At 41.8% G+C, this 27,022-nt stretch overlaps 1 protein-coding gene across 6 annotated transcripts in view; it reads right to left on the reverse strand.

The window, feature by feature from the left end:
• Window positions 1–27,022, reverse strand: part of MCTP1 (multiple C2 and transmembrane domain containing 1) — a 1,234,258-nt gene that overhangs the window by 633,784 nt on the left and 573,452 nt on the right. For all 6 annotated transcript variants that reach the window (XM_073589970.1, XM_073590053.1, XM_073589912.1 and 3 more), the window contains 2 exons: window positions 22,342–22,512; window positions 20,109–20,239 (listed from right to left, as the gene is read on the reverse strand). In XM_073589970.1, coding sequence (XP_073446071.1) covers window positions 20,109–20,239; window positions 22,342–22,512 — 302 coding nt within the window. The remainder of the gene's footprint in view (window positions 1–20,108; window positions 20,240–22,341; window positions 22,513–27,022) is intronic.

Here is a 27,022-nt window from a genome sequence, read left to right on the forward strand (position 1 = left end):
TTGGAATCAAAGTGTCCAATTCAAATATCCATCTGCTCTCTTCCCTGGACATTCGGTGTCTAAAATTTCCCTTCCTCCATTACACCATTATGGAGGAAATCCCAATTGTGACTCAATATAATGCTAATAGTAAAATTTTTTAAAAAATTGTAAACAAACATTGTAGAATATTGAGGAACGATAAAGTTATTGGTGAAGCACTACCAGTTTATCCGAGGTTTATTTTTAGAAGGGCGAATAACTTGGGAAACATGATAGCCCCTTCCAACCACCACCTACAGCAACACCCACATGGTTTTTTTCCATGTAGGAAGTGTGCGCCCTGCAGGAAATTGGGTAATAAAAAACAGTTTTCGATCACTAATGGATCCACAGAAGTTGCAATCAAGGACTTCATCACATGTGACATGAAGGGGGTGATAAATTGTATAACATGTCCCTGTGGAAAATTATATGTAGGGCGCACTATACGTCCATTTTATGTTAGGATTGGGGAACATCTGCGGAACATTTGTAAGAAATTCACAGGTCACCCCCTCTCTAGCCACTATTTAGTACACCATGGTGGTTCTATAAAGGATACTAATTTTATTGGGATTAAAGTGGTTAATAAAAGTTGGAGGAAGGGAAATTTTATACACCGAATGTCCAGGGAAGAGAGCAGATGGATATTTGAATTGGACACTTTGATTCCAAACGGCCTGAATAGCGAAATTGAATTATTTGCTAATAATGAATAATGAATGCTAACATAAGGTGATGCAGGATATATAAGAGCAATCTGTGCTCCATGGGGCCATCCCTGAGGAAGGAATACGAGAATTCCAAAATGCGTAGGATAATCTTTTTGGCTCCCTGAGCGCTCTATAGCCTGTCACGTGACTCATCACGTGACTGTGATGTCACGCAAGGTCCTCCAGTGTCTCTGCACCTTGCAGGCTTGCCTCCTGACGCGGCATCTGTACCACACACAGGCGGCCGCTGGCGAGCTACAGATAGGCGTTAGTCACCGGCCAGGACAACGTCTTTTATTAAAATCCTGCTCACCTTCATCCTGGAAACCAGGGACCGTTTGGTCATGAACTACTTATGAGAAGGACTTTCATATATCTTGTTCACAAAGAATCACCTCTGGGATTACAGCCTTTTCATGCTACTTCTGACCACAGAAAGGTAATTCATTCTCTGCCTAGTCCTGTATTGGGACACTTTTTACTAGTCTTGCTCCATGCGTGCTGTTTTGCAGCTTTTATCTTTAGGATACATATATTAGCGCGAGTTTTCACAGCTTTGTTCTTAATGCTGCGTATTTATCCACGGCGGAATCGCATTGCGGAAAAATATGCAGCATGCTCATTCTTTGTGTGGAATCGCCGCGATTCCGCACACATAGGAATGCATTGATCCGCTTACTTTCCCCTTGTGGCTATGCCCACCATGCGCAAAGTAAGCAGATCATGTGTGGATGGTACCCAGGGCCTGGAGGAGAGGAGACTCTCCTCCAGGCCCTGGGTACCATATCCCTGTTAAAAAAAGAAATAAAATAAAAAATCGTGATATTCTCACTTTCCTGCTTCCCCCGCAGCCTTCCCGATCCTCGCGATGCTCCCGGCAACTCCCGTTCCCAGTGATGTCTTACGACAATGACCTGTGATGACGTAGCGGTCTCGCGTGATGCTACGTCATCTGGGGTCATTGTCGCAAGGTATCGCTGGGAACGGGAGTTGCTGGGAGCATTGCGATGATCGGGAAGGCTGTGGGGGCTGCCGGAAGGTGAGAATATCACGTTTTTTTTTTTTTAATTATTATTTTTAACATTATATCTTTTTACTATTGATGCTGCATAGGCAGCATCAATAGTAAAAAGTTGGTCACACTTGTCAAACACTATGCTTGACAAGTGTGACCAACCTGTCAATCAGTTTTCCAAGCGATGCTACAGATCGCTTGGAAAACGCTAGCATTCTGCAAGCTAATTACGCTTGCAAAACGCTAGTGTTTAGCGGGAATATGCATGCCAATTCCGCATGCGTATCTCCCACGGCAGGGAGTTGCGGAATTTCCGCGGCAATTCCGAACGTGTGCACATAGCCTAACTCTGCTGCTGGACTAACTCATCTCTCTCCTCGCTACTCCCCCGCTTCTCCCCTCTGCAAATCTCTTCACTGGTTCCCATTCCCTCAGCATTTCATGTTCAAATTACTAATACTGACCTACAAAGCCATCAATAACCTGTCTCCTTCATATATCTCTGAACTAACCTCCCGATATCTTCCCTCACGTAATCTCCGGTCTTCCCAACACCTCCTTCTCTCCTCCACACTTATTCGCTCCTCACCTAATCGCCTCCAAGACTTCTCCCAAATATCCCCCATCCTCTGGAATTCTGTACCTCAACACATCTGACTATCAACCGCATTCGGATCCTTCAGACGGAACCTGAAAACCCACCTATTTAAGAAAGCTTGCATCCTGGAATGACCCCGCTGCCTCCTTAACACTACTGGAGCTACCTCCTCACCAACTCCAGAGCTGCTGCAACCCACCAACCTACTGTCTCCTTCCCCACCATCCTGTAGCATGTAAGCCTGAAAGGGCAGGGTCCTCTCCCCTCTGTATCAGTCTGTTATTGTTAGTTTGTTTACTGTAAGTGATATCTGTAATTTGTATGTAACCCCTTCTCATGTAAAGCACCATGGAATCAATAGTGCTATATAAATAAATAATACTAATAATTATAATACAAAAAATATAAACTAAACTAGTCTGATCAGTAAACGGTGTAACATGAAAAAATATCACACCAGAATTGCATTTTTCAGCCACTGCAACAACAAAAAAATGTAATGAGTGTCATGATCCAGGACGGGATTTCGCTTTGGCCCGTCCTGGTTAGACTATGGGTTAATTGTGCTACCTCTCTCTGGCAGAAGGAGGCTATTTAATGCTCACTGGACCTAGATCCGGTGTCAGTTATACTCCTGCCCTCATCTGAGTTAGTTGACCTTGTGCGTACGTGTGCCTTGTGCCTGATATCTTGCTTGCTTGTGTGGTTTTGATCCAGTTCTGTCCCTGTTACGAGTTCTGCCTGTCCATCTTGTAATGCGCTACCTCTCGTGTATGACTCTCTGCTTGTGACCCGACTTCTCTCTACTCGTCCCCTTGGTACCACGTCGCCCTCTTGTGTATGACCTTTGGCTTTGTCTGACTACCCGTCTGTTTGTCCCTCCTGTGCCTCGTTTGCCCATATTGTTGTGACCTCCGTTTTGCCTGACTCTGAGTTGTTGTATGGTGTTCTGTCATATCTGAAAGCAGGACACTAAGCCCCGCCCCCTTGCAGTCACCTGACCATAGTTCCTGTGCCAGCTTGCTAGCTTCAGTGTCCGCAGGTCATGTGCGTCTGTACTCTCCAGCTGTTACTGTCCCTGGGAACCCTACAGCACTGGTGAGTCCCTGCTCAGCGGAGGCTGCATGCCGGCGCTGTCAGGATCCTGATAATGAGGCAGTCAAAAAACATCAATAAAAACATTGGCTTGGGTGGTTCAAAAAACATGACCACACATAGCCCCATATCCTAAAAATTTAAAACGTTATGGCTCTTGGCAACACAGGCAAAAAATTTTTTTTTATCAAATTTCTGATTTTTTTTCATTATGTAACTGAAACAAAACCTATATGCATGTTTGGTATCGGCATAATCATACTGACTTGGAGCATCATATTACCATGTCAGTTTTATAATGAAGTTGTAAATAAAAAATAGCAGATTTGCACCTGTTTTGCTATTTTGTTTTGCTTTTTTTTCCTGCTTTCCAGTATGTCATATGATAGAATGAATGGTATCATTCAAAAGTACAACTCGTCCCGGAAAAAACAAGCCCTAACACGGCTATATCTACAGAAAAATAAAAAAGATATAGCTCTTAGAATACGGGGAGGAAAAAAACAAAACCACAAAAATGAAAAATTGCTCAGTCCTTAAGAGATTAGAAATGGACATTACATGGATGACACATGGAATCCATCTGCGTGCTGCAAGTGTTTTTTAAGTAACGCTAGAATTGTATTGATACTCTTCATCTGTGAAAAAAATGGATATGGCTCTGTGATTTCTGCACTTACACACATGGACTATAACTATGAATATGTGTTCTAACAGTGAAAAACACGGATATGACACATACGTGTAACACGGACATCCGAATGAGGCTTTAAACCCTTCACCTTCAAGCCCGCTTCCACCTTCTTGACCAGGCAAAATTTTACAATTTTGACCAGTGCCATGTTACAGTGGGGAAAAAAAGTATTTAGTCAGTCAGCAATAGTGCAAGTTCCACCACTTAAAAAGATGAGAGGCGTCTGTAATTTACATCATAGGTAGACCTCAACTATGGGAGACAAACTGAGAAAAAAAAATCCAGAAAATCACATTGTCTGGTTTTTTTTTCATTTTATTTGCATATTATGGTGGAAAATAAGTATTTGGTCAGAAACAAAATTTCATCTCAATACTTTGTGATATATCCTTTGTTGGCAATGACAGAGGTCAAACGTTTTCTGTAAGTCTTCACAAGGTTGCCACACACTGTTGTTGGTATGTTGGCCCATTCCTCCATGCAGATCTCCTCTAGAGCAGTGATGTTTTTGGCTTTTCGCTTGGCAACACGGACTTTCAACTCCCTCCAAAGGTTTTCTATAGGGTTGAGATCTGGAGACTGGCTAGGCCACTCCAGGACCTTGAAATGCTTCTTACGAAGCCACTCCTTCGTTGCCCTGGCGTTGCGCTTTGGATCATTGTCATGTTGAAAGACCCAGCCACGTTTCATCTTCAATGCCCTTGCTGACGGAAAGAGGTTTGCACTCAAAATCTCACGATACATGGCCCCATTCATTCTTTTATGTACCCGGATCAGTTGTCCTGGCCCCTTTGCAGAGAAACAGCCCCAAAGCATGATGTTTCCACCACCATGCTTTACAGTAGGTATGGTGTTTGATGGATGCAACTCAGTATTCTTTTTCCTCCAAACACGACAAGTTGTGTTTCTACCAAACAGTTCCAGTTTGGTTTCATCAGACCATAGGACATTCTCCCAAACCTCCTCTGGATCATCCAAATGCTCTCTAGCAAACTTCAGACGGGCCCGGACATGTACAGGCTTAAGCAGTGGGACACGTCTGGCACTGCAGGATCTGAGTCCATGGTGGCGTAGTGTGTTACTTATGGTAGGCCTTGTTACATTGGTCCCAGCTCTCTGCAGTTCATTCACTAGGTCCCCCCGCGTGGTTCTGGGATTTTTGCTCACCGTTCTTGTGATCATTCTGACCCCACGGGGTGGGATTTTGCGTGGAGCACCAGATCGAGGGAGATTATCAGTGGTCTTGTATGTCTTCCATTTTCTAATTATTGCTCCCACAGTTGATTTCTTCACTCCAAGCTGGTTGGCTATTGCAGATTCAGTCTTCCCAGCCTGGTGCAGGGCTACAATTTTGTTTCTGGTGTCCTTTGACAGCTCTTTGGTCTTCACCATAGTGGAGTTTGGAGTCAGACTGTTTGAGGGTGTGCACAGGTGTCTTTTTATACTGATAACAAGTTTAAACAGGTGCCATTACTACAGGTAATGAGTGGAGGAAAGAGGAGACTCTTAAAGAAGAAGTTACAGGTCTGTGAGAGCCAGAAATCTTGATTGCTTGTTTCTGACCAAATACTTATTTTCCACCATAATATGCAAATAAAATGAAAAAAAAAACAGACAATGTGATTTTCTGGATTTTTTTTTCTCAGTTTGTCTCCCATAGTTGAGGTCTACCTATGATGTAAATTACAGACGCCTCTCATCTTTTTAAGTGGTGGAACTTGCACTATTGCTGACTGACTAAATACTTTTTTTCCCCACTGTATGTGGTAATAACTCTGGAACGCTTCAATGGATCCCACTGCTTCTGTTACTGTTTTTTCATTCCATATTGTACTTCTTGTTGGAGGTAAATATGCTTAACATGTATTGTGCTAATTTGTGAAAAAAAATTGGAAATTTGACAAAATTTTTGAAAATGTTGAAATTTTCAAACTTTTAATTTTTATACCCTTAAACCAGAGCGTTATGTCACACAAAAAGTAGACATGTGGAAAATGTTATTTATTAACTGTCTACTTTACTTCAGCACAATTTGTGACACATTATTTTTTTTTTCTTAGGAACTTAGAAGGGTTAAAAGTTGACAAACAATTTTTCATTTTTCTAACAAAATGTGCAAAACTATTTTTTTTAGTGATCACACTACATTTGAAGTGACTTTGATGGGCCTATACAACAGAAAATACCCAAAATTACCACCATTCTAAAAACGCACCCCTCAAAGTCCTCAAAACCACATTCAAGAAGTTTATTAACCCTCCAGTTGCTTCACAGAAACTGAAGCAATGTGGAAGGAAAAAAATGAACAATTTACTTTTATTTACAAAAATTTAACTATAGACACAATTTGTTTATTCTCACAAGGAAAACATAGGAGAAAATCAACCCCCCAAAATGTGTTGTGAAACTTTTCCTGAGCATGCCGATATCCCATATGTGGGGGAAACTACTGTTTGAGTGCACAGCAGAGCTAGAAAGGAGCACAGCTTAACTTTTTGAAAGCAAAATTGTGTGGAATCGAGAGCGGACGAGTTTGGAGAGCCCCTGAGGTGCCTAAACAGTGGAAACCCCTCGCAACTGACCCTATTTTGGAAACTAAATCACTAAAGGAATTTGCACCACACAATTTTTTTGTGCAATTTCTTCTGAGTACACCAATACCCCATATGTGGTCGAAAACTACTTTTGAGGCACAGTGCAAAGCTCAGAAAGGAAGAAGCGCCATATTGGAGTTCAGATTTTGCTTGAATGGTTTGAGGGTGCTATGCCAGAGCCCCTGAGGTGCCAGAACAGCAGAAATCCTCCATAAGTGATGCAATTTTACAAATTGCACCTCTCAATTAATTCATATAGGGGTGCAGTGAGTATGTTGACACCACATGTGCCTCACAGAAATTTATACCATTGGGCGGTGATGAAAGAATAATTACAGCTGCTAATTTCTGAAATAAAAATTAAAAGGGTTACTTTTTAACATAGAAGCAGCTGGAGATAATGATTCATAGATTGAGTTCCTAAAATCTGAACACATTAGGATAACGGAATCTCTTTGGAGTACCGGGTCGTGGAGTGGTTCAGTTACACCATGTTTCTATGTTTTGCTAACCCAGTCACCTACTGGTGTCAATTATGAATTCCTTAATTAATCAATTTAGATTTAGATGAAATGAGTTGGAAACCATGTAAGGACATTGTAGAGTAACAGAGAGGGTTAGGCTGGAGTCACACTAACGTATGGTGTTCAATGTGAGAGCATCGGATGCGATATGCCAATGACCTTAGGCTCCTGCTCTGCTCTATGCAGCTGCGGAGAAGGCGGATAAATTAATTTCTCCATCTCCTCCACTGCCGGCGTCGGCGCATATCGCACCGCACTCATATGATATCCAAGTGCTGTACGTTGCGTCACTCTCACCCATACACTTATATGGGTGTGATTGAGTCAAGTCTCGGTGCCAATCGCTGCATGCTACCATTGTTCTCGCATGCTAATTCGGCATGAGAAAATAATCACAGATGTGAGCTACCCCATAGAATTACACTGGGCCAAGTGCTATGCAATGTCTTATCACATAGCACTCGGCCGTACTGTATGGTAGTGTGACTCCGGCCTTAGTTTGTGACTGCTCTTGTAAGGGTAGAATCTAGCAATTTTTGCGGACTGTGCCATTATTGCAATTTTTATGTTTATGGAATTACATGAAATTATTTACTTTCTTTTATATTTTTTCAGCTTATTTAGGAGAATAATGATGAACTACAAGCTATTTTTTACAATCTTGGGAACTGGAACCCCTTATATTTCTAACATAATCAATGTCAATCAATCAATGTACGAGTATGTAATGACTTGAGTGCTCCTGTAACTTGGCAGGGGAAAAGAGGAACATGTTATTTTTTTATGAAAGAAACAGCACCAGGAGAAGATCATAAATGGGGGTGACCTGGGCTACCACCTGGGACCCAGGGCTCCAAAATAGCCCATAGCCAGATTATAATAGAATTCTTCTCTATTAGGACGCCATAGAGTTGGGAGCTGAGGGTGCCTTCCCGCAGTCCTGTTGCCTGCAACTGGAAATAGTAGGGGAGCTGCAGGAAACCTTTTTTAGTTTCTTCCTCCACACCTTCTCTGTGATGTAGGTGTTGCGATGATATCATTACGTCACCTGCATTATTCAGCAAGATCCAAGGCAGAAGAGATCATTGCCCATCAGATAAGTGGCAATGAGTGGGATCATCAGGAGGAGATGTAGAGAACACAATGGTGGGGAGATTACAATGAGGGGCAAAGCACAACAAGTTCAATAGGGTTTGATAAGATCACAACAAGGAGGACAGAACAATAAAAGGCAGACCACAAAGGGGAAGGAGCACAAAGAGAGGCAGAGCATAATGGGGGAAGACAGTAGAGGTGGAGAACACAGTGTGTGGGAGGGCATGGGGAGGCTAAGTCTAGGGAAGCATATTTGGAGGGGTTGTACAGTGCGAATAGGAAGAACACACGGGACAGTGACCGTTAATGAGTTGTTGGGGATAAAGGCACAGTTGGGGGAATGAATATAGAAACCTGAGACTGATATTGAATACAGGAGAGAGTATGCAGAATAGTAGCTCGTTAATTTATTTTTTATTGGATGGCTTTGTTAAATTATATTTTCAATGGATGGGGCACATCCAGATAAACTGAACCTGCATGTGTCAAGGAAATTAGTGTTGAGATGTAGTTAAAATTAATGGGGAAAGGAATTAAAAGAGTTAATAACAATGATGGCTTATCCTTAGGATAGGCCATCAATATCTGATTGGAGGCGGTGTGACTCCTGGCATCCCAGCCAATCAGCTGTTCCAGATGCCGTAGGTGGCCAGAACTGCTCAGTTACGGAGCTGCACAGTTCTGTTGAATATATAGTGACTGCAGCCGGTTACTGGCACATCCGCCCCCTATTCAAATCAATAGGGGATGGATGTGGCCGAAGCCACTATTCCATCGACGGAGCTTTGCTGAGCAGCTCTGTAACTAGAGCTGTTATTGTCGCCACCGACAGCAGGAACAGCTGATCGGCTGGGGTGCTGGGTGTCGCACCTCAACTGATCAGACATTGATGACCTATCCTAAGGATAAGCCATCAATGTTAAAGTTCCAGACAACCCCTTTAATGCAGTAGTGAAAAATGCAATGCAGATTGATGGGACACAAGAGGATAAAGGAAAAGACCAAAAAAATCAGTCCAGGAGCTGAAGCTGCTCATGCCATGAACTTGCTCTGAGGCCACATAGCTTCTTCTTATAACCAAATACATACAACTCTGGCAAAAATTAAGAGACCACTGCACAGTTTTATAAAAATCAGCTTTTCTACATGTCTGACAGCCATTCCATTCCAGTATCAGTTGAATTCCAACCAGAGTACTCCTCATTCTACTTAATGTGCTTCTGATTAGGTGATCACCTGAACCAAATCTTATTTAAAGAAGGAAAGTATAAAAAACCCTGCTGTGGTGTTCACAATCCTCTTGCAATAGGACAAGCTGGATGGCAGAAGAAGTGCTATTAATATCCCAAAAGTAATAGGAATGAAAAAAATACTTTTATCCATGCCAAAGGAGTTGAAAAGAAAAGTCTTGAGTGAGGAAAAGAAGTGCTAAATTCTGGCTTTACTAGCAGAGGGATACAGTGAGCGTCATGTTGCATCCATCCTTAAAATTTCTAAGATGGCAGTCCATTACAACAAGGTCAAACAGCAAACATTGGGACAACAACACTACAGACCAGCAGAGGGTGAAAATAACTCTCCACTGACCGGGATTAACGTCATCTTATTCGAATGTCACTCAGCAACTGCAGGATGACATCAAGTGACCTACTAAAAGGAATGGCAAATGGCAGCTGGGGTGAAGTGCACTGCAAAAACAGTTCGTAACAGGCTCTTAGGGCTCAAGTCATGTAAAGCTAGAAAAAAGCCTTTCATCACTGAGAAGCAAAGGAGAGCCAGGCTGGAGTTTGCCAAAGACCATAAGGATTGGACCATAGAGGACTGGAGTAAGGTAATCTTCTCTGATTAGTCTAATTTTCAGCTTTGCCCAACACCTGATCATCTAATGGTCAGACGGAGACCTGGAGAGGCGTACAAGCCACAGTGTCTTGCACACACTGTGAAATTTGGTGGAGGATCAGGGATGATCTGGGGATGCTTCAGCAAGGCTGGAATTGGGCAGGTTAATCTTTGCGAAGGACGTATGAATCAAGCCGCGTACAAGGTTATCCTGGAAAAACAGTTGCCTCCTTCTGCTCAGGCAATGTTCCCCAACTCTGAGGACTGGTTTTTCCAGCAGGATAATGTGCCATGCCACACAGCTAGGTCAATCAATGTGTGGATCAAGGACCACCACATCAAATCGATGTCATGGCTAGCCCAATCTCCAGACCTGAACCCCATTGAAAACCTTTGGAATGTAATCAAGAGGAAGATGGATAGTCACAAGCCATCAAACAAAGAACAGCTTAAATTTTTGTACCAGGAGTAGCATAAGGTCACCCAAAAGCAGCGTGAAAGACTGGTGGAGAGCATGCCAAGACGCATGAAAGCTGTGATTAAAAATCATGGTTATTCCACAAAATATTGATTTCTGCGCGCTTCCGGAGTTAAAACATTAGTATTGTTGTTTCTAAATGATTATGAACTTGTTTTCTTAGCATTATTTGAGGTCTGCAAGCACTGCATTTTTTGTTATTTTGACCATTTCTCATTTTTTTTTAAATAAATACAAAATGTAGTGCTTGGAAATTCGAAGACATGTTGTCCGTAGTTTATAGAATAAAAGAGCAATTTACATATTTACATTTTACTCAAAAATATACCTATAAAGAGAAAAATCAGACAAACTGAAAATTTTGCAGTGGTCTCTTAATTTTTGCCAGAGCTTTATTTAATAATATCATGTCCTATGTAAGCTCATGCAATAATACTTTAAGGACATCACCGTTATTGGTACAGGAGAAAATCTCTTAATCTCAAACAACTGTATTAATATGTTAAATTAGAAATGAAGGATGGATCCAATAAAAAGTTCAACTTCATAGGAATAGTCTTATAAACCACTGCAATAAATAGTAGAAGATTTCCATTTCTATTCCATACCCATGGAAAGATCCATCCGTGATCATAAACCCTTAATCCGTGCAAGGTGCTCTTTATGCATGTAATGTGCCCTCTATAAATATTCTATGAAGGCCCTCAACATTCATTGCCATTCCCTGCACACGTAACTACTGTACCTTCAGGGCGGATACATTTAGGGAGAAAGGAAGGGGTGACTGACTATTTTAGCATAATGCATCGGATCATAAGCTACAATGTGACAATCTGATAACCTTGAATTCTACATTCATCAGGAAACAAAAAAAAACAATAAACCGTGTTCTTCAATTGAGTCATGCTGCACGATTGTGACAATCTGCAGCAGATTTCACTGAAGCTCTGAAGTCTTAAATGATCATTGAATCCTGTGCAAGTTGTGAAATAAAATGGTCTGTGTGCCTCTGGTTTATCAGGATTCAGAGACAGATAAATGCTATCAATATCCAGTACTACTATCACAATTATTTGTGTAATAATGAAATGATATGAGACGTTTGGGGGGATTTTCCACTTATACACTGATTTGGAATAGATTTTTGTCATTGTGAGTAACTGACATATTTTCTGGATTTCTGCTTCCAGCTAATACATCTTATCGTTTGTATGATGAAGAGTTGTACAATTTACTTCTTGTATTAATTACTCAGAACAATATATAAAATCCCTAGTGATGATCCCATCGCTGAGTGATTCGCTACAGATAAAATCCAGTTTTAGGGTTTGTGCACTCAACATCTTTTTAGGTGGTTTCTGCCCGGAATCCAACTGAAAAAAGCACCGCCAATGCGCCCCATAAAATGAACAGCAATGCCAAAACAATATTGCTGTGCACATGTTCCATCTAATGCCATGTATTTAACCTGTTCAGTGTTTGGAAACACTGATTGGTTAAATGAAGTGTCGTATTTATTTTTCGGGTGCCTTAAAGTATAAAGTGAAAGCCACCATAACAGGAAGGCCACCAGCAATGTCACCTCAGGAAAACGATTGCCGGTATTTTCCTGAATCGGCTTTTCCTGGGAAAACTAGTCACCTGCATTGACACCTAAATAATGCCGTGTGCAGCGAACATACCCTTTGGTTCTCACTATGGGTATTTGGTGCATTTCTGAATATTTTCTGCACCAATTAGATGAATTAGGTTACTTTGGTATTTTCATTGCGTTTATGGGTGCATTTTTTACAGCAACAGTTTTCGTCTCCTTTTGGTATGCCATCCGCTAAAACTGCTTTGTTTTGGATAGTTCCTGTCACTTAGATTTGATAAAACTTCCCTAATAATGTCACGTCCGGATTACATACATTCTTACAATGTTTCTGCTGTGGAAACACACAGGCAATTTTTTTCCTGCAAAATTTTCTCATCTCATTCAAGTCTATGTAGAAATCAGAAAATAAAACATAATTTCCTCAAGAGAAATTGACATTGCGGATTTTAAAAATGCACCACAGCTTAATTTACGCTGAGTAAAAAAAGCACAATTCTCAAAATGGCATGAGCATGATACTTAGGCCGGGGTCACACTTGGAGAAACTTGCACGAGTCTCGTGTCTCAATACCCAGCACTGCCGCTGGCACTCAGGACCGAAGAGTGGGGCTGCATGTATTTCTATGCAGTTGAGCGCTCCGTTCCGAGTGCCGTCGGCAGTGCCGGGTATTGAGACGCGAGACTCATGCAGGTTTCTCACAAGTGAGACCCCGGCCTTAGAGAAATCCCATATACTTTGCTAGAACGGTCAGAAGTTACATTTTTTCCTTAGCTAAAATATGTAGCATCAAAAAACAAATACTCATTGTGGGAACTTAGCCTTAAAGAGAACCTGACAATAGATTCATACTGCCAAAACCTCGGGCAACATGAATAAAACACTGGCTGCATTATTACATCCATATATGGTTTTTTCGGAAATCCTGAGACGTTTCAGAGAGAACATAATTTGAAAAGTCAACCAGGGACTTAAGTCTCGGAGGACTCGTCCAATGCAGGTCTATGCCAGTTTCTTCCAGCCCCATTCCCCTAAACTGACTCGTCTTTCCCTAAACAGGTAGGGAGACACCTGCCAGTCCTGGGAAGTAGGGCAGGGAGAAGCTGCTGGGGACTAGCCTCATGGACTTGTCATCCAAAATCCACAGGCCCTGGCCTGTTATGAATGGGTCACCGAGGAGGATAGCAGGCCAGGCTAAGCCACAGAAAACCAGAGAGGTTGGTAACTAAGCGGATGCAGACCCCTCATCCTGTCCACACAACTAGCAGTAGCCGTGGAGCGTACCTACGATGATCCTAGATGCCTCGGCACAGCCGGAGAGCTAACTAAGCCTAAAGCAAGAAAGGGGAAATCTAAACTGCCCCGGAGCAGACCCCAAAGGAATAGATAACCCCAAAACATATATTATCGGTGAGACAAGATGAAACCACAAACGCAGGCAGAAAAATAGACTGAATAAAAGATGGGGCCCACACTGACTAGACAGGACAGGAAAGGAAAGACACTGTCTGCAATCACGCAAAAAAAACCTGCAAAAAGTCCAACACGTCTGATGCACAAAAACACTGAAGTCACACGAGTTGGCCCCCACTATATCAGCACTCTGATATATTCTGAAAGCAAAGCAAAAAGAGACAAATATAAAAGGGGAAAAAACAAACTGGCACATGCAGTAACATATGGGTGGTGATTCAGCACAGCCCCCACCGAAGCTAGCTGACCCGCACAAAGCTGAGATAAACAAAACCAGATCAAATGCAAACAGAATAGCAAATGGACCACTTAGCTGAACATGCAGGGAAAGAGCAGGAGACATCAGACCTCAGGAGGCACAGGAAGAAAATCACCAGCAGGGACAGAGGGAGTCAGCTGTCTTAAATACCAATCAGAAACCTCAGATCTCCAATCGTCTTCTTCATTATCAGGTGGCAAGCCTCTGTCAATCAGATCAGCTCCACTACCTCCAGTAACCACCAGAGGGAGCCCAGAAAGAGAACTCTCAATCTAACCAGCTCCACTATCTTCAGTAATCACCAGAGGGAAGCCAGAGAGAGAATTCACAACACTGGCCCCTGATTCATTAAAGTGTTTTCAACACAAATCTGGCATAAAACACTTTGATAAGTCATAACATTTAGGGGAACTTGAGGTTGAGCAGCAATTTTTGTGACTTTTGCTGCTCTCATGACAGTGTCATTCAGGGGAGTGGTGGGCGTATGACACCTCTGCTTGTCTAATTCATGATGAGCGGTGGTGTGCCTTACACCAGAAATACACCAGAAATATTACCATAGTCCCTGACTGGAGTAAGATTTTTGGTGGATGCCACAAATCTTACTACAGTGCAAGCCATTTTTCAGACGTGACACTTAATGACTCAGGTGTGTCAGACTTCAATATGTAAGTCTTGATGAATCGGGGGCATAGTCCCTTGCCAGCTTCTCAAAGTATCTCTTCAGTGAAATGTCACAGTGTTTCAAAGTAAAACACACACGGTTGCAATAATGTTGGTGGACTCTGATTCACGCTGGACATTATTCTCGCAGCATGAATGACCTGTCAGGTTCCTTTTAAGACATGTCCCTTATAGTAAGGTTGACTAGCAGCAGCCAGCCCCCTGATAATATATCCTTCCCTGCAGTCCTAGATCATGGACCAGTCCACGCCCGCACCATGCCCCCTTATCTGGAATTGAACACAAGCATATATTATCCAGGGAACTGGCAGCTGCTAGCAGCCGGGAGCATGCCACACCCCCTGATGTGACGTAAAGTCCCAGAAGGGAGGGGGAGCACCAAGGAGCAGCTCCAGTGTCACAGAATTAAAGCTACTTTCAGGATGGAAAATAACTCTATTCATGGTATACTGATAGTTTATGAAGGTATGAGCATTATGATAATGTTCTATCTCGCTGGAGTACCCTTTTAAATTTTAGATATTATCCAGATAGCAGTTTGTGGTATGTTGCCAGCCAAAAAAAGCACCATATATAATAAGATAATAATATGTTCCCCTAAACAATTTTCACCTATTTACTTCAGCGGGTTTCTGCTTAGAAGCTCGTGCGAAATGTTGTTCTATATAAATTCTCTCCTTAAAAATTTAGAAAGTTGCATAAGTTTCTATTTTAAAATTTTAAGCTTTGTCACTTTAAAAGGTCTGTCCCACAATCACAACAAGATCTCTTTTCAAATTTCCATCTGGACATTCCATTCCCCTGTTACATTTTAGAAGCAGACAGATGGAAAAAGTGGAGTCCTGCCTGACCTCTCTGCTCCTGATCTCAGCTACGTTTACTGACCTCTTGACTATGCCTCTGTTTCAACCCTCTATGCATCGTACCCGCGACTCTGGTCAGCTGCTGTAGACCCAGGGACTGCCTTGGAGTGGTACCTAGTGACTACCGGCAGCAAAGCATATGCTCACCGTCAAAGGCTCTAGCGAAAACCACAGTCACATAGTTACGCCCCTTCTAGATAAGCCCGGCCTATGACGCAGTGAGTCAATACCCATCATAGTTACAAGTGGTTGTGTTATATTGCTAATGCAAATGGCCCCATGGATTATTATGGGGTTCTTCTATTTTCTTTTTTTGGGAGGGGCTATACAGAAAGAAAGAAAAAGTTTTGCATGCAGAATTTTTTTTCCTTTTAAAAAAAAGTCACCAAATCGACTCAACAATAATCAATTTGGACACTCTGCTTCCAAATGAATTAGTGATTCAAAGAGCCACTTGATCCATTTGTCTGTTGCTGAAATATAACAGACAAAGGCTATGCACATGCGAACAAAGCCCGTCAAATTAACTGCAAATTGCTGCAGTCAAGACTATTGATAGATCATATATATATTGTATGATAAGCTAGAGCTCCTTGAGCACTTTTGTCAAATTTTGGTAACACCATAAAGGTTAAATAAGACCTTGAAGTCCATGCTTAGGAAGGACGTGGAAAACGATGGCCGAGACAGTAATTTCCTACTCCCGTACCTGCTATTCTCTATTAGGGTAGTTCCACAGGCTTTTATGGGGTTCACACCATTCGATTTGTTGTACGAACGACACCCTCAGGGACTTCTGGATATTGTGAAGGTAGCAGAGGTTACACCCCACTGAAGTATCATCGAGCAAGTGGCTGGACAGGATCTTGAGGGAGGTAACGATCGTGAAGGCGAGCCTCCTTCAAGCACAAGAAGCCCAGGCCAGGGTCTACAATCGGTAGGCGAGACTCAGACAGTTTAGCCCTGGAGAACGAGCGCTGGTGTTGATTCCCAAAGGTGAAAGTAAATTTCGGGCCATGTGGCAGGGTCCATACAAGGTGGTCAAAAAGCTGAGTGACGTCAACTACAAGGTCAACCAGCCAGAGAGAAGAACGCTGTACCAAGTGTACCACATCATCTTGCTTAAACCGTGGTGAGACAGGGAAGCGGTGGAAGCTATGTACCTGGTCTCTGTCATGATCCAGGTTGGATGATGACAGATAAAAGAACATGTAACCTTTTTTTTTTTAAAAAAAAAGAAAGAAAAAAAAGGTTACATGTGCTTTTATCTGTCATCATCCAACCTGGATCATGACAGTCTCCTGAAGCAGAGATGGTGTTCCAAGAGTTGAAGTTTGCCCTATGTAAGCAGCCTGTCATGATTGCACCTGACTTCAGTAAGGAATTTGTGGTCCAGACAGACGCCTCAGAAGTCGAGATGGGAAATGTGTCCGAAGAAGAAAACAGGGAGGAACATCCAGCTCTGTATTTAAGTGGGAAACTCTCCTCAAGTGTGATAAAAACTATGCCATTACAGAAAAAGAATGTTTGGCAGTCAAAAGGGCAGTTGACACCCTGAGGGACTACCTGTTAGGCTGAAAGTTCAGGCTAGTGTCAGATCATGCACCCCTGAGATGGATGAGGGAAAGGAAGGGGAAGAATGCCCGGGTGACTAGATGGTTTCTAGGGCTACAAGACTTCAACTTTCTTGTGGCACACAGACCTGGGAAGCTACACAATAACACAGATGTCCTGTCTAGACTTCTCTGTTTGGTGACTGAAGGTGTCAAAACCTTCAGCTTTGGGCAGAGGGGGTGGAGGGATATGTGACAAAGTCGCTGGCAAAGTACTGTATGTCTGTTCCTGAGTGGGCGGATCCCCGCAGCAACACGGGCTGTGCCATACGCTATGGTTTTGTTTGGTTAGGCCAGAAAGGACGTGTTTGTTTTGCTAACGCTGCACTGGTTTATGCAGTACTTTTAGTAAACCAGTGGAAGATTTAAAGAGACAGTGTTCCTGTGTCTATCTCTATGTGCAGTCGAGTGAGCCGATCTACCACACCCTGTAGAAGAAAGTTGAAAGAATTTCTGTTTGTCACAAGGCCCTAGCTTAAAGGGGTTGTCTACCTTGGGAACGTTTTTTACTTACATGCATGTATTTGGGACCAAAAACATTTTCCATTTGGGATTCATTAAAAGTTTCAATCATTTGCATTCTATAGCCTCTGTGTTGCACTATTGATGAATGCAGAATGAGTTAACTGAGAATCCATTAGTCAGACAGCTATAATGGTCTGAGTGGAAGTTTTTAACTCATTTATCTGTAATTTTCTGAGACTGCAGACTGAATGTGCAAGGAAACAAAGCGCCTGTAAAAGCAAAAATGTGCAACATTTTTAATTTAAACCCAATTATAAAAATGATTTTTAGTGCCAAATACATTCTTTTAAGTCAAAACAAAAGCTGGGCAACCCCTTCACGTGTTCTCTGAGCTGCTACAATTAACACAAATGTGTTTTTAGTTAGGGCATACATTTTTATTTTCATTTTATTTCTCTTTTGTGGTTTGTACAGGATAATGGCTAATGGAAGAATGAAATACAGTATTTGCCCATTACAGGAGATAATGAAAGTCCAAATGGTTGACTCCTATCATTTTCAGCAGGTAATTGCAATACACTACACACTTGGCTTTAGCCTCTGTTTTCATCTTTTGCACAAAAGACATGTTCTGGTGACATCTGCATTAAATTACTTGTAAATTTCCTCAGGCTTCTCATAATCCCCTCCTGTTTGCCTACAACGACAGGTGTTTGAGCATGTGAATGTGATTTTTTTTTTTTTTTTTGCCATCATCCATGGTTCCCGTCTTATGCTACTTCTGCACCAAACCATGTGGACTACCTTTTGTTGGAATGGGAAGATCCAGAGACTGACCAGAAAACAGTTGTGTGTTCCCATGAATGATCCTCACATAAAAGGGGTCTGATAAGCATTGTCTTGTGCAAACCACAATGGGGTTTTGATTTTCGTGGCTTATTTAAATAAATATATATGGTGTATATATATATGTACAGTATATAATATATATATTTGTGTAATGATAGTTTTTATCACCTTTTGGAGGTATTCCATTAAACTACAGAAGAGGGATGCTTGACAATGGAGTGTGGCCCCCAAGAACTCAGCCCTCCCTAAAAACCCATACGACCTCACTCTTCTCAGTGGGGGTTTGCTTCCTTCTACCCCAACAATCAGGGAATACATTGTGGCTGTTCTGCCACCAACTTACTTAGATGAATGGCCACCTTTTATCTACTGAGTCCATGATATTTTTGCAGTAGAAACTGTTTTGCCACTGTATGTTAGGAACCTTTAGGGTATGTGCACACGTTGCGGATTCTGCTGCGTATCCACAGCGGATTTGGCCCTGCGGATCCGTAGCAGATTCTCCTGCGGTGTACAGTACCATTATTTTCAATGTAAAATAAAAAATGCTGTGCACATGCTGCCGATTTTTCCCCGCAGATTTGCTGCGGGTTTGAATCCGCAGCATGCCAATTCTTTGTGCAGAATCCGCAGCGTTTTTACCCCTGCTCCATTATAGGAATCCGCAGATGTAAAAATGCAGGTGAAATTCGCACAAAAACTGCAGAAAATCCGCACTAAATCCGCAGGTAAAACGCAGGTCATTTTACCTGCAGATTTAGCAAAATCCGTGCGGAAAAATCCGCAATACAATCCGCAACGTGTGTACATACTCTAAGAATGCATTTTGATTTAACATAAAAAAACAGTGATAGAAACAAAAATAAACATATTTCTCAATAAAATATTGACATGTCACTTTCTAACAGTGTACCTTTAAATCATGTGCTTTTACAATGACTCTGTTTTAAAGAGGACCTGTCAACAGGTCATAAGTGGTCATTTTTTTTGTTAAAATTTTATTCCCATTTCTCTTCTGAGATTTCCACGTTCTTCTTTTTTAAAATCCACCATAGGGTGTTCAAGCGATGAGCTATTTAGTACAAACTTTGGTCTTTTTATGTGGCGTGGCGTGGCTCGCGGTATTCGCGTGTCTTTAGGCTGCTCTGCATTATTACCCTGTGAGCCACACCCCCTTGGTAAAAACTATAACAATTAACAGCAAATAAAAAGGTTCATATTTCTGAAACCGTAGGACGGATTTAAAATTAATAAAATACTAAATGCTCTGGGGAATAGTGGAAATAAAACAAGAGCAAAAACTGTCCACTTTTGAGGGGTATGTTTAATTCTAAACTGTAAAATTGTATTTAAATGTCGACATAATCTGTAAAATTGAAATTGTTATTAAGCAAATAGAAAAAAAGGAATTATTCGACCCAAGACATTGTTATGTGGAAGAAAGAGTAGACATTTAAACTAATTTCAAAATCATATAAACCATAGGAAATTGTAAAAATATATTTTTAACAGCTTGGAAATTATGACATCTACTGGCTAAAATCTGAATTTCCATGTGCCATTTACAAAAAGATTAAAAGAAAGTTGAAAGAGCATTTTGCATCACTCGTTATTTATTTTGCCATTCGGAAATTGACCCACCTCCCTATAAAGTCATCTCTTTTGCCAGCATCTTTGTCCCATACTGTGATGTCAATTATTCCTCCATGTTCTTCAAAAAGTTGCATGTTAAATTGCTCCCTCCACTGAGGATTCAGGGTCTTAGGAAGGGTCTAAAAAAAGACAATAAACACAAAATTAAATATTTCCCATACACCCACAAATGTGTTCTAGAAGGAGTTCCTCCTTTATTAGGGTATGTGTCCACGTTCCGGAATTGCTGCGCTTTGGACGCAGTGGATACCTGCTCCGCCCAAAACGCCGCCCCCTGTTGTACGTGTGGTGATTCTTCATGTGTTCATTGAGCACATGTGGAATCGCCACATCCTATTCATAGAATAGTGCTATTTATCTTGCGGAGACCGTGCGTCTCCGCAAGATAAATAGACATGCTGTGGTCTATAAAGATGCGCCGCATGTGCGTATACGCATAGTGGATATGGGATTTCATAAAATCCCTTCCATTATGCTGTAACATCTGGACACTGTGGACTGGACGCTGCAGCTTTACGCTTCGTCCAATCCGCAGCAATTCCTGACCGTGGAAACATACCCTTAGGACATTTGGTGTTAGTATAGCTGGGTTACTAATAGGAAAAAAGTAACTAAACAGAGCATCTGCTGTAACAAGGGCCAGTTAAAGAGGTTTCACCATGTGATAAAGTGATGCCATGTAACAAGGATATTTCAGTGTGGGTCTAAACTCTGGAACCACTAGTGATACTGAGAATGAAGTTGCATTCGGTTCCTTGCACAGTGGTACCTCAGCCGTTTGGTTAGGCAAGGAACTGCATTGGGATCATTTCAAGCTTTGTCCAATGCATATAGGGAAAAAAACAGCACAGGTGATGCTGCCCTTCATTCTGAGGATTGTTGGTGGTCCCAGAGGTCAGACAGCCATGAACATAAAGCAACATCATAACCTATCAATATGCCAGCATTATAGGAGATGAGAAAACCTCATTGTGAAAATACCGACTTTTCCCCATTGTTACAAAACTAACGGTGACAGACTAGTACAGAGGTGGAAAAGACCCTCATGGGCTTACAATCTGTGTGCTTCCAATATCATAAAGCCAGGATGGTGAGTGTTTCATCCTATCACTGAAGGTCTTGATTAGGAGTGCATCTGCTCTATTTGCTAACAACCAGGAAATGGGTTCAGCATGTGTTAACTGCTGGAGAGTCAGTCAGTCCGCTGGATGCAGCAGACGCACGCGAGTGCGTAAGCTCATGAGTTACCAGCCAAGATGTGAACTGTAGCTGAGATAGAGACATTGTGGAGTCACGCTCTGAATGGACTGACTGGGGAGTCAGCTAAGCAGTCTATGGTCGTAGATGGAAAAAGGACTGTTTAAAGGGAATCTGTCACCCCTTTTTTTAGATATAATATAATGATATCATTCAATTGTGTGTCACATAAGGATTCTCTTAGTACTTTTGCTTCCCCCTGACCCCGCACCTTTCATGCATAAATACCTTTTTTTACATCGGTTCAGATGTACTGTATGTAAACTGCCACTGTCCGGTCCGATGGGCGGGGCTTATTCAACTGCTACCCCCCTCCCTGTCTTGCTCTACACAAGAAGAAATGCATAGAGCAAGACAGGGGGGGAGCAGTTGAATAAGCCCCACCCAGCGGACCGGACAGCGGCAGTTTACATCCATCTGAACCGATATAAAAAGGTATTTATGCATGAAAGGTGCGGGGTCAGGGAGAAGCAAAAGTGCTAAGAGAATCCTTATGTTACACAATTGAATGACATCATTATATGATATCTCAAAAAAGGGGTGACAGATTCCCTTTAATGGTGGACAGTCTACTGGAGTGTAGGAGCTGGAGAGATCTCATGCTGACCTGTGTGTGGGTGGTCCTGCCGGAGTATTGGATGTATATCTGCTGGAGATTTGGACGTGAACCTGCTGTTTGTACTGTACTGTTTACCTTTGTGCCAAAGCACGGCTGTTGTGTGTTAAAGTTCCCCCGAGGTTTATGAAGCAAACAAACCTTGTCTTATTGGACTAAAAATGTTGACTGTTCCCTCAAGCACTAACTGAAATGAAACCCTACAGGGGACATACAGACTTTTTAAACATTTCTGCTGGATTCGTAGGAACCCAACAATAAACTGCAGTAACTGAAAATAACCTGATGCTGAGATATGAAGCTACTCTGTAAGAAAATAATGGTTGCTGAAAATAAATGCTTATTTACCTTGCTCTTGTATTTCTGATGCCCTAACCGAAATTTCACATAAGGGTCACTAAGTCCATTTGTATCCATGGCTTTCAGGTCCTGTCCTTCAATGAGGGTGATGCTTACTACCCCTCTCCACAAGTGAGCTTTTCGATGTAGGTCTGTAATTCTTAAACTTTGTGTCTGAAACTAAGGAGATGAAAAAAAAAGAATAAAAAAGTCAGCGAGGAGCAGACACAAACTTCCTTTTAGCATTTAAATAAAATGTAAGCAGAATCGTAAAAAAGCATTGTGTACCAAGTTTTTTTTATTTGACTTTAATGTAAAAGTATAGCAATAAATTGACCTGATCCAGAGTACTAAAGGGTCTTCTAGTGGGCTCAGACTCTAAAACTAAAAGACAACATGACCCCCAAAGCTCCAACAAAAGACAACCAGAAAACTTACCAAGAGAGCCTATTTATAAGTTTAATCGTAAAAAACTATTGGATCCTTCAGTAGCTGTGAGAGCGGTGGACTGTACTGTCGCGTTCCTGCCCCTGAAGACAACAATTGCGTTATGTAAATAATGTCATGCGGTTTATACATATGTTGTATCATGTGAAGAGTGGACTCTGCATTATGGTTTTAGGTGTATACGTTGATATGGTAATGCATAAGTAATATTTAATGTAAAGTATAGAGTAAGATATAGTTTAGGACATACGGTATTGACTATAGGGTAAGATAAGCTTTGGTAGGCATTATAGATGTAATCTGGTTATTGTATCGTGTGCGACAAGTATTTTTAGTATAAGTGGCTTAGTGTGCACTAGGAATATAGGGAATGTGACTGTGAGATATACGAGAAGTGATATAATACATAGTGTTGAGAGGGTGATCTGCTCAGTTACATATAGTAGGGACAAACATAGTTAAATATGGGAATAGCCCATAGTGGGAGAGGAAGGCCATAGTAAAAGGGGACTGCTTCCTTATAGTAGATCTGATAAGGAAGTACAGTACAGTATTCAAGGTCAAGTTCAAGTGCAGAGGGCAGCTAGATCTAGCAAGAATATATTGTTCAGGGAAGTGGGAGGCCTTACTGGAATTCCTTGCGAACATTCCTGCAATGTCCAGAGCTCAAGGCTTGATACCGGTACTATGAAGTGTGCCTTATCCACTGGCATACAGGGCATGATAGATGCAGAACTGTGTGAAAGGAAGGTAATGGATCCCGGGTGCACTGCAGAACTAGACGAGTAATCCCTGGCTCTGACAGAGCCAGTAAAAGTAGGGATAGTCCAGGAGTGATAGATAGTAATGCTGGAAATGTACCATATTAAGGAAACAGGGAATAAGAAGTATTGTGCCCGATACTGCATGTTAAAATCTGATGAACTTGGACAGTCCATTAAACTTTCAGTTGTTAAAACGAACTGGGTGTCCCCTTAGTTATGTATGCCGGCTTCTGAAGATGGAGACCTGGAGACAGTGGAGGCCTGCGGCCTACAAGTGAGAGTGATGCAACCCACACCTGACAGAACTTTGGGACTGGGAAACAATTTTCCTGTGAAATGCCAAGAAGCTAAAGAGCAGTAGCTCATCAATGGCTACTGCCCTCGGTCACTTTACATAGCCATGATAGCAGGAGGTTATTTGTCCTTCAATTGTATCAGTTTTGTATTGTAATTGTGCATATATGCATTCATGGTAAGAAATAGGGAAGTTTTGTGGATGTGGTGAAAGGATGCTGCTTATTGCTAAGCCATACTCTTCTAATTTTACATTTGGGTAAATGTAACATTTCTTTACAACGGTGGATACAATGGTGGATAGAAAGGTTGGATGTTCATTTGATAAATATGTCACATATTTTCTGCATATTCATAGCCTTATAGTCGAGTCACTGGTAGTAGCACTATGACACTAAATCATGTTTAAGACAAAAAACATTCTCTTACTGCTTCCCTGGTTTTAGTATTATAGTTTTTTTTAAGCAAATGCTGTGGCAGTTCTATTACTGCCTGCAAAGCGCTCATCAGCATATTCACTTTAGAGGGCATTGTGGGAGAGTGGTGAAATGCCAGAAAAAACCCTCCATTTCAATAAGTAAGGATTTTGCTAAACTTGGTGTCCACTGGTATTAAAATGTACACCCATCTTGGGATTGAGGATGTTGAGGGAAAACCCCTTTAAAGGGACTCTGTTATCCCCAAAACTGAAATTTAAGTATTTAGTCATTCATATAGGGGGCTTAACCAAAATCATGTAGTGTTTAGACACGAGGGTCAGTGGGTGCTCTCATCCACTGGCCTAAGACTGCATGGACCAAGGCTCATCTACTGAAAGCCCACTCTCTTTTCCCATGGGCATAATAATACTTCAACAAGTGATTAGAACAAGTGCAACCACTGGGCCTCCAGGGCCGACTACCCCTACCAGCGGCACCCCGCTTTTGGTTGGCACCCACAGAGTCTAGGTAACTACAAGTTTAGGAAGGTGACAGACCATTGAGGCACATGGCCAGGTGACTGGAGGGTCCAAACCTTGCTTCTCTTAAGGTCTCCATGGGGCCTGTTTTTTTTAGAACAATCAGGTCCAATCAATCTTCACACAAACAGGAACATTGTCACAACAGATGTAACAAATATTAAAACATTTTTAGTGATATTGGCAATGCTGTTCATGTGTATAGCCACCTTGACTTGACCACAAAACAATTCTAAACATTTTTGTAAAATTAGTGAAAGAACGATATCCTGCTTTCAAACAGAAACTAGCTAGTGATCTGCAGATTAGATGGATCAAGCTTCTCTAAAGGTACAATATAAATTAGATCAACATCAGAAGGTAAACAATTTTAGCGGGATGAGGTGACCAGTTAGGGCTCGCGTACACTTGCGTATAAGATGGCCGAGTGCTAGCTGATGTTTCATCGGATAGCACTCTCCCCAATGTTATACTACAGGGCAGAGTCGATGTGGGTGTGAGAAAACAATCGTAGAATGCTGCGGGTGCATGTGATGATCAGTTCACACAAACCCATACAAATCTATGGGTGTGATTGAAATATCTGACTTTCGTGGACAAAGAGAATGGAGACGATGGAGAAATGAAGTTCTCGATCTTCTCCACTCCTCTGCTGCAATTCTCTCATGTGAGAGAATTGCATCACAGTAAGATGACACTTCGCTCAAACTCTCACAGAGTTTTAGAGTTTTAGCCAAATGTCATTAGCATTATCAGCCTGATTCTCTCGCATGAGAGAATTGGCGGCTCTGTACCCACAGCCTCATTCAGATGACAATAGGGCTGTGATGCAGTGGAATGACACATTACGCCCGACACCTAATCAGCACTGACGTCACTGTCTCCGCCTTTGGGCAAACTGAACATGAATAGTAAGTCCAGGATCAGCTGAAGTTCTGGCTTCCTCCTCATGTTCAGTTTGTCCGAAGGAGGAAACAGTGACGCTAGTGCTGATTGGGTGCCAGGAGTCACGGTTGTAATATCCACACGTTATGAAGAATTCAAGGTATGAAACTTTAGATATGTTTTATTCTTCGTCCTCCAGCACACAGCATAACACTTGCATTCCCATGTTACCAGAAGTGAAACTGAAACTTCCCTTCTCATCCCTCTTGTCTCCACCCTCCAAGTCCCATAAGTCTGGCTTGCTTAAAGAGACAGATCTAATTATTATACATTACATCATCCCCTCTTTTTTTTTTTTTTTTTATAAACAATTTATATTACTGATAAATGCAACAACATGAAAACGTCCAAAGAAATCATATGTCCGTTTTGTCTTATTTGTTCAATTCTAAAACCAGAGAAACAAACAACAAAAAAACAAACAAAAAAAAAACTGTAGTTACACTTCTTCAATAAGCCTCGATGGAGCTCTTCTCTCTCGTGTAGGATAACGTCTGGGCTCATTGAGAGAGTTCATTGTTGATGGACCAGCTACCTCTTGTTGGTCCTCTCCACCATCAGATACCAAATCTTCCACCAAAGAGAGTTCATTGTCATCATTCTGCGGTATGACTTTAAAATATGAAGAATTTCGCGTTATGGAGTGTCCATCTCAATCAGCTGTGATCATGCTGCCTTTCCTTTTGGTAACATAATATTTTGCAGGACCATATACAGGTGAGGTCTTGTTGGTTGGTCTTTGACGAACCACCACGACATCCCCTCTTACGATGGCACTTGACTGTGTCCTTCGCCTTCTGTCTGCATAACGTTTCATGGCTTGTTTGTTGTAGAAATCTGTGGATCTCACTGAGGAGTCACTCGGTCGGGGATGGCTGGTCACATCAGGGAGACGTATACGCAGGGTTCTGCTGAACATTAAATGAGCTGGAGCAGCATTAGTAGTGGAGTGTGGCGTATTGCGGTAATTACGCATGAATTTGTATAATGACTGTTTCAGTGGGATGTGCTCCAGACTCGCTGCCTTGATACGTTTCCCCAGAGTGCGCATAAAACGTTCCACAATTCCATTGGCTTGCGGCCAGCAAGGTGTGATTTTCCTGTGATTGAATCCCAAGTATTCAGAAAATTGTGTAAACACATGTCCATTGAATGGAGGTCCATTGTCTGTTTTGACCACTTTTGGAATACCATATGCCGAGAAAATGTCGTCCAGCTCTGGTATGACATTATTAGCAGATGTTGAAGAGATAAATTAAATGACAGGGTATCGAGAATATTC

This window comes from Dendrobates tinctorius, unplaced genomic scaffold, assembly GCF_039654945.1.
Source record: "Dendrobates tinctorius isolate UK_male_01 unplaced genomic scaffold, ASM3965494v1 ptg000003l, whole genome shotgun sequence".
NCBI lineage: Eukaryota > Metazoa > Chordata > Amphibia > Anura > Dendrobatidae > Dendrobates > Dendrobates tinctorius.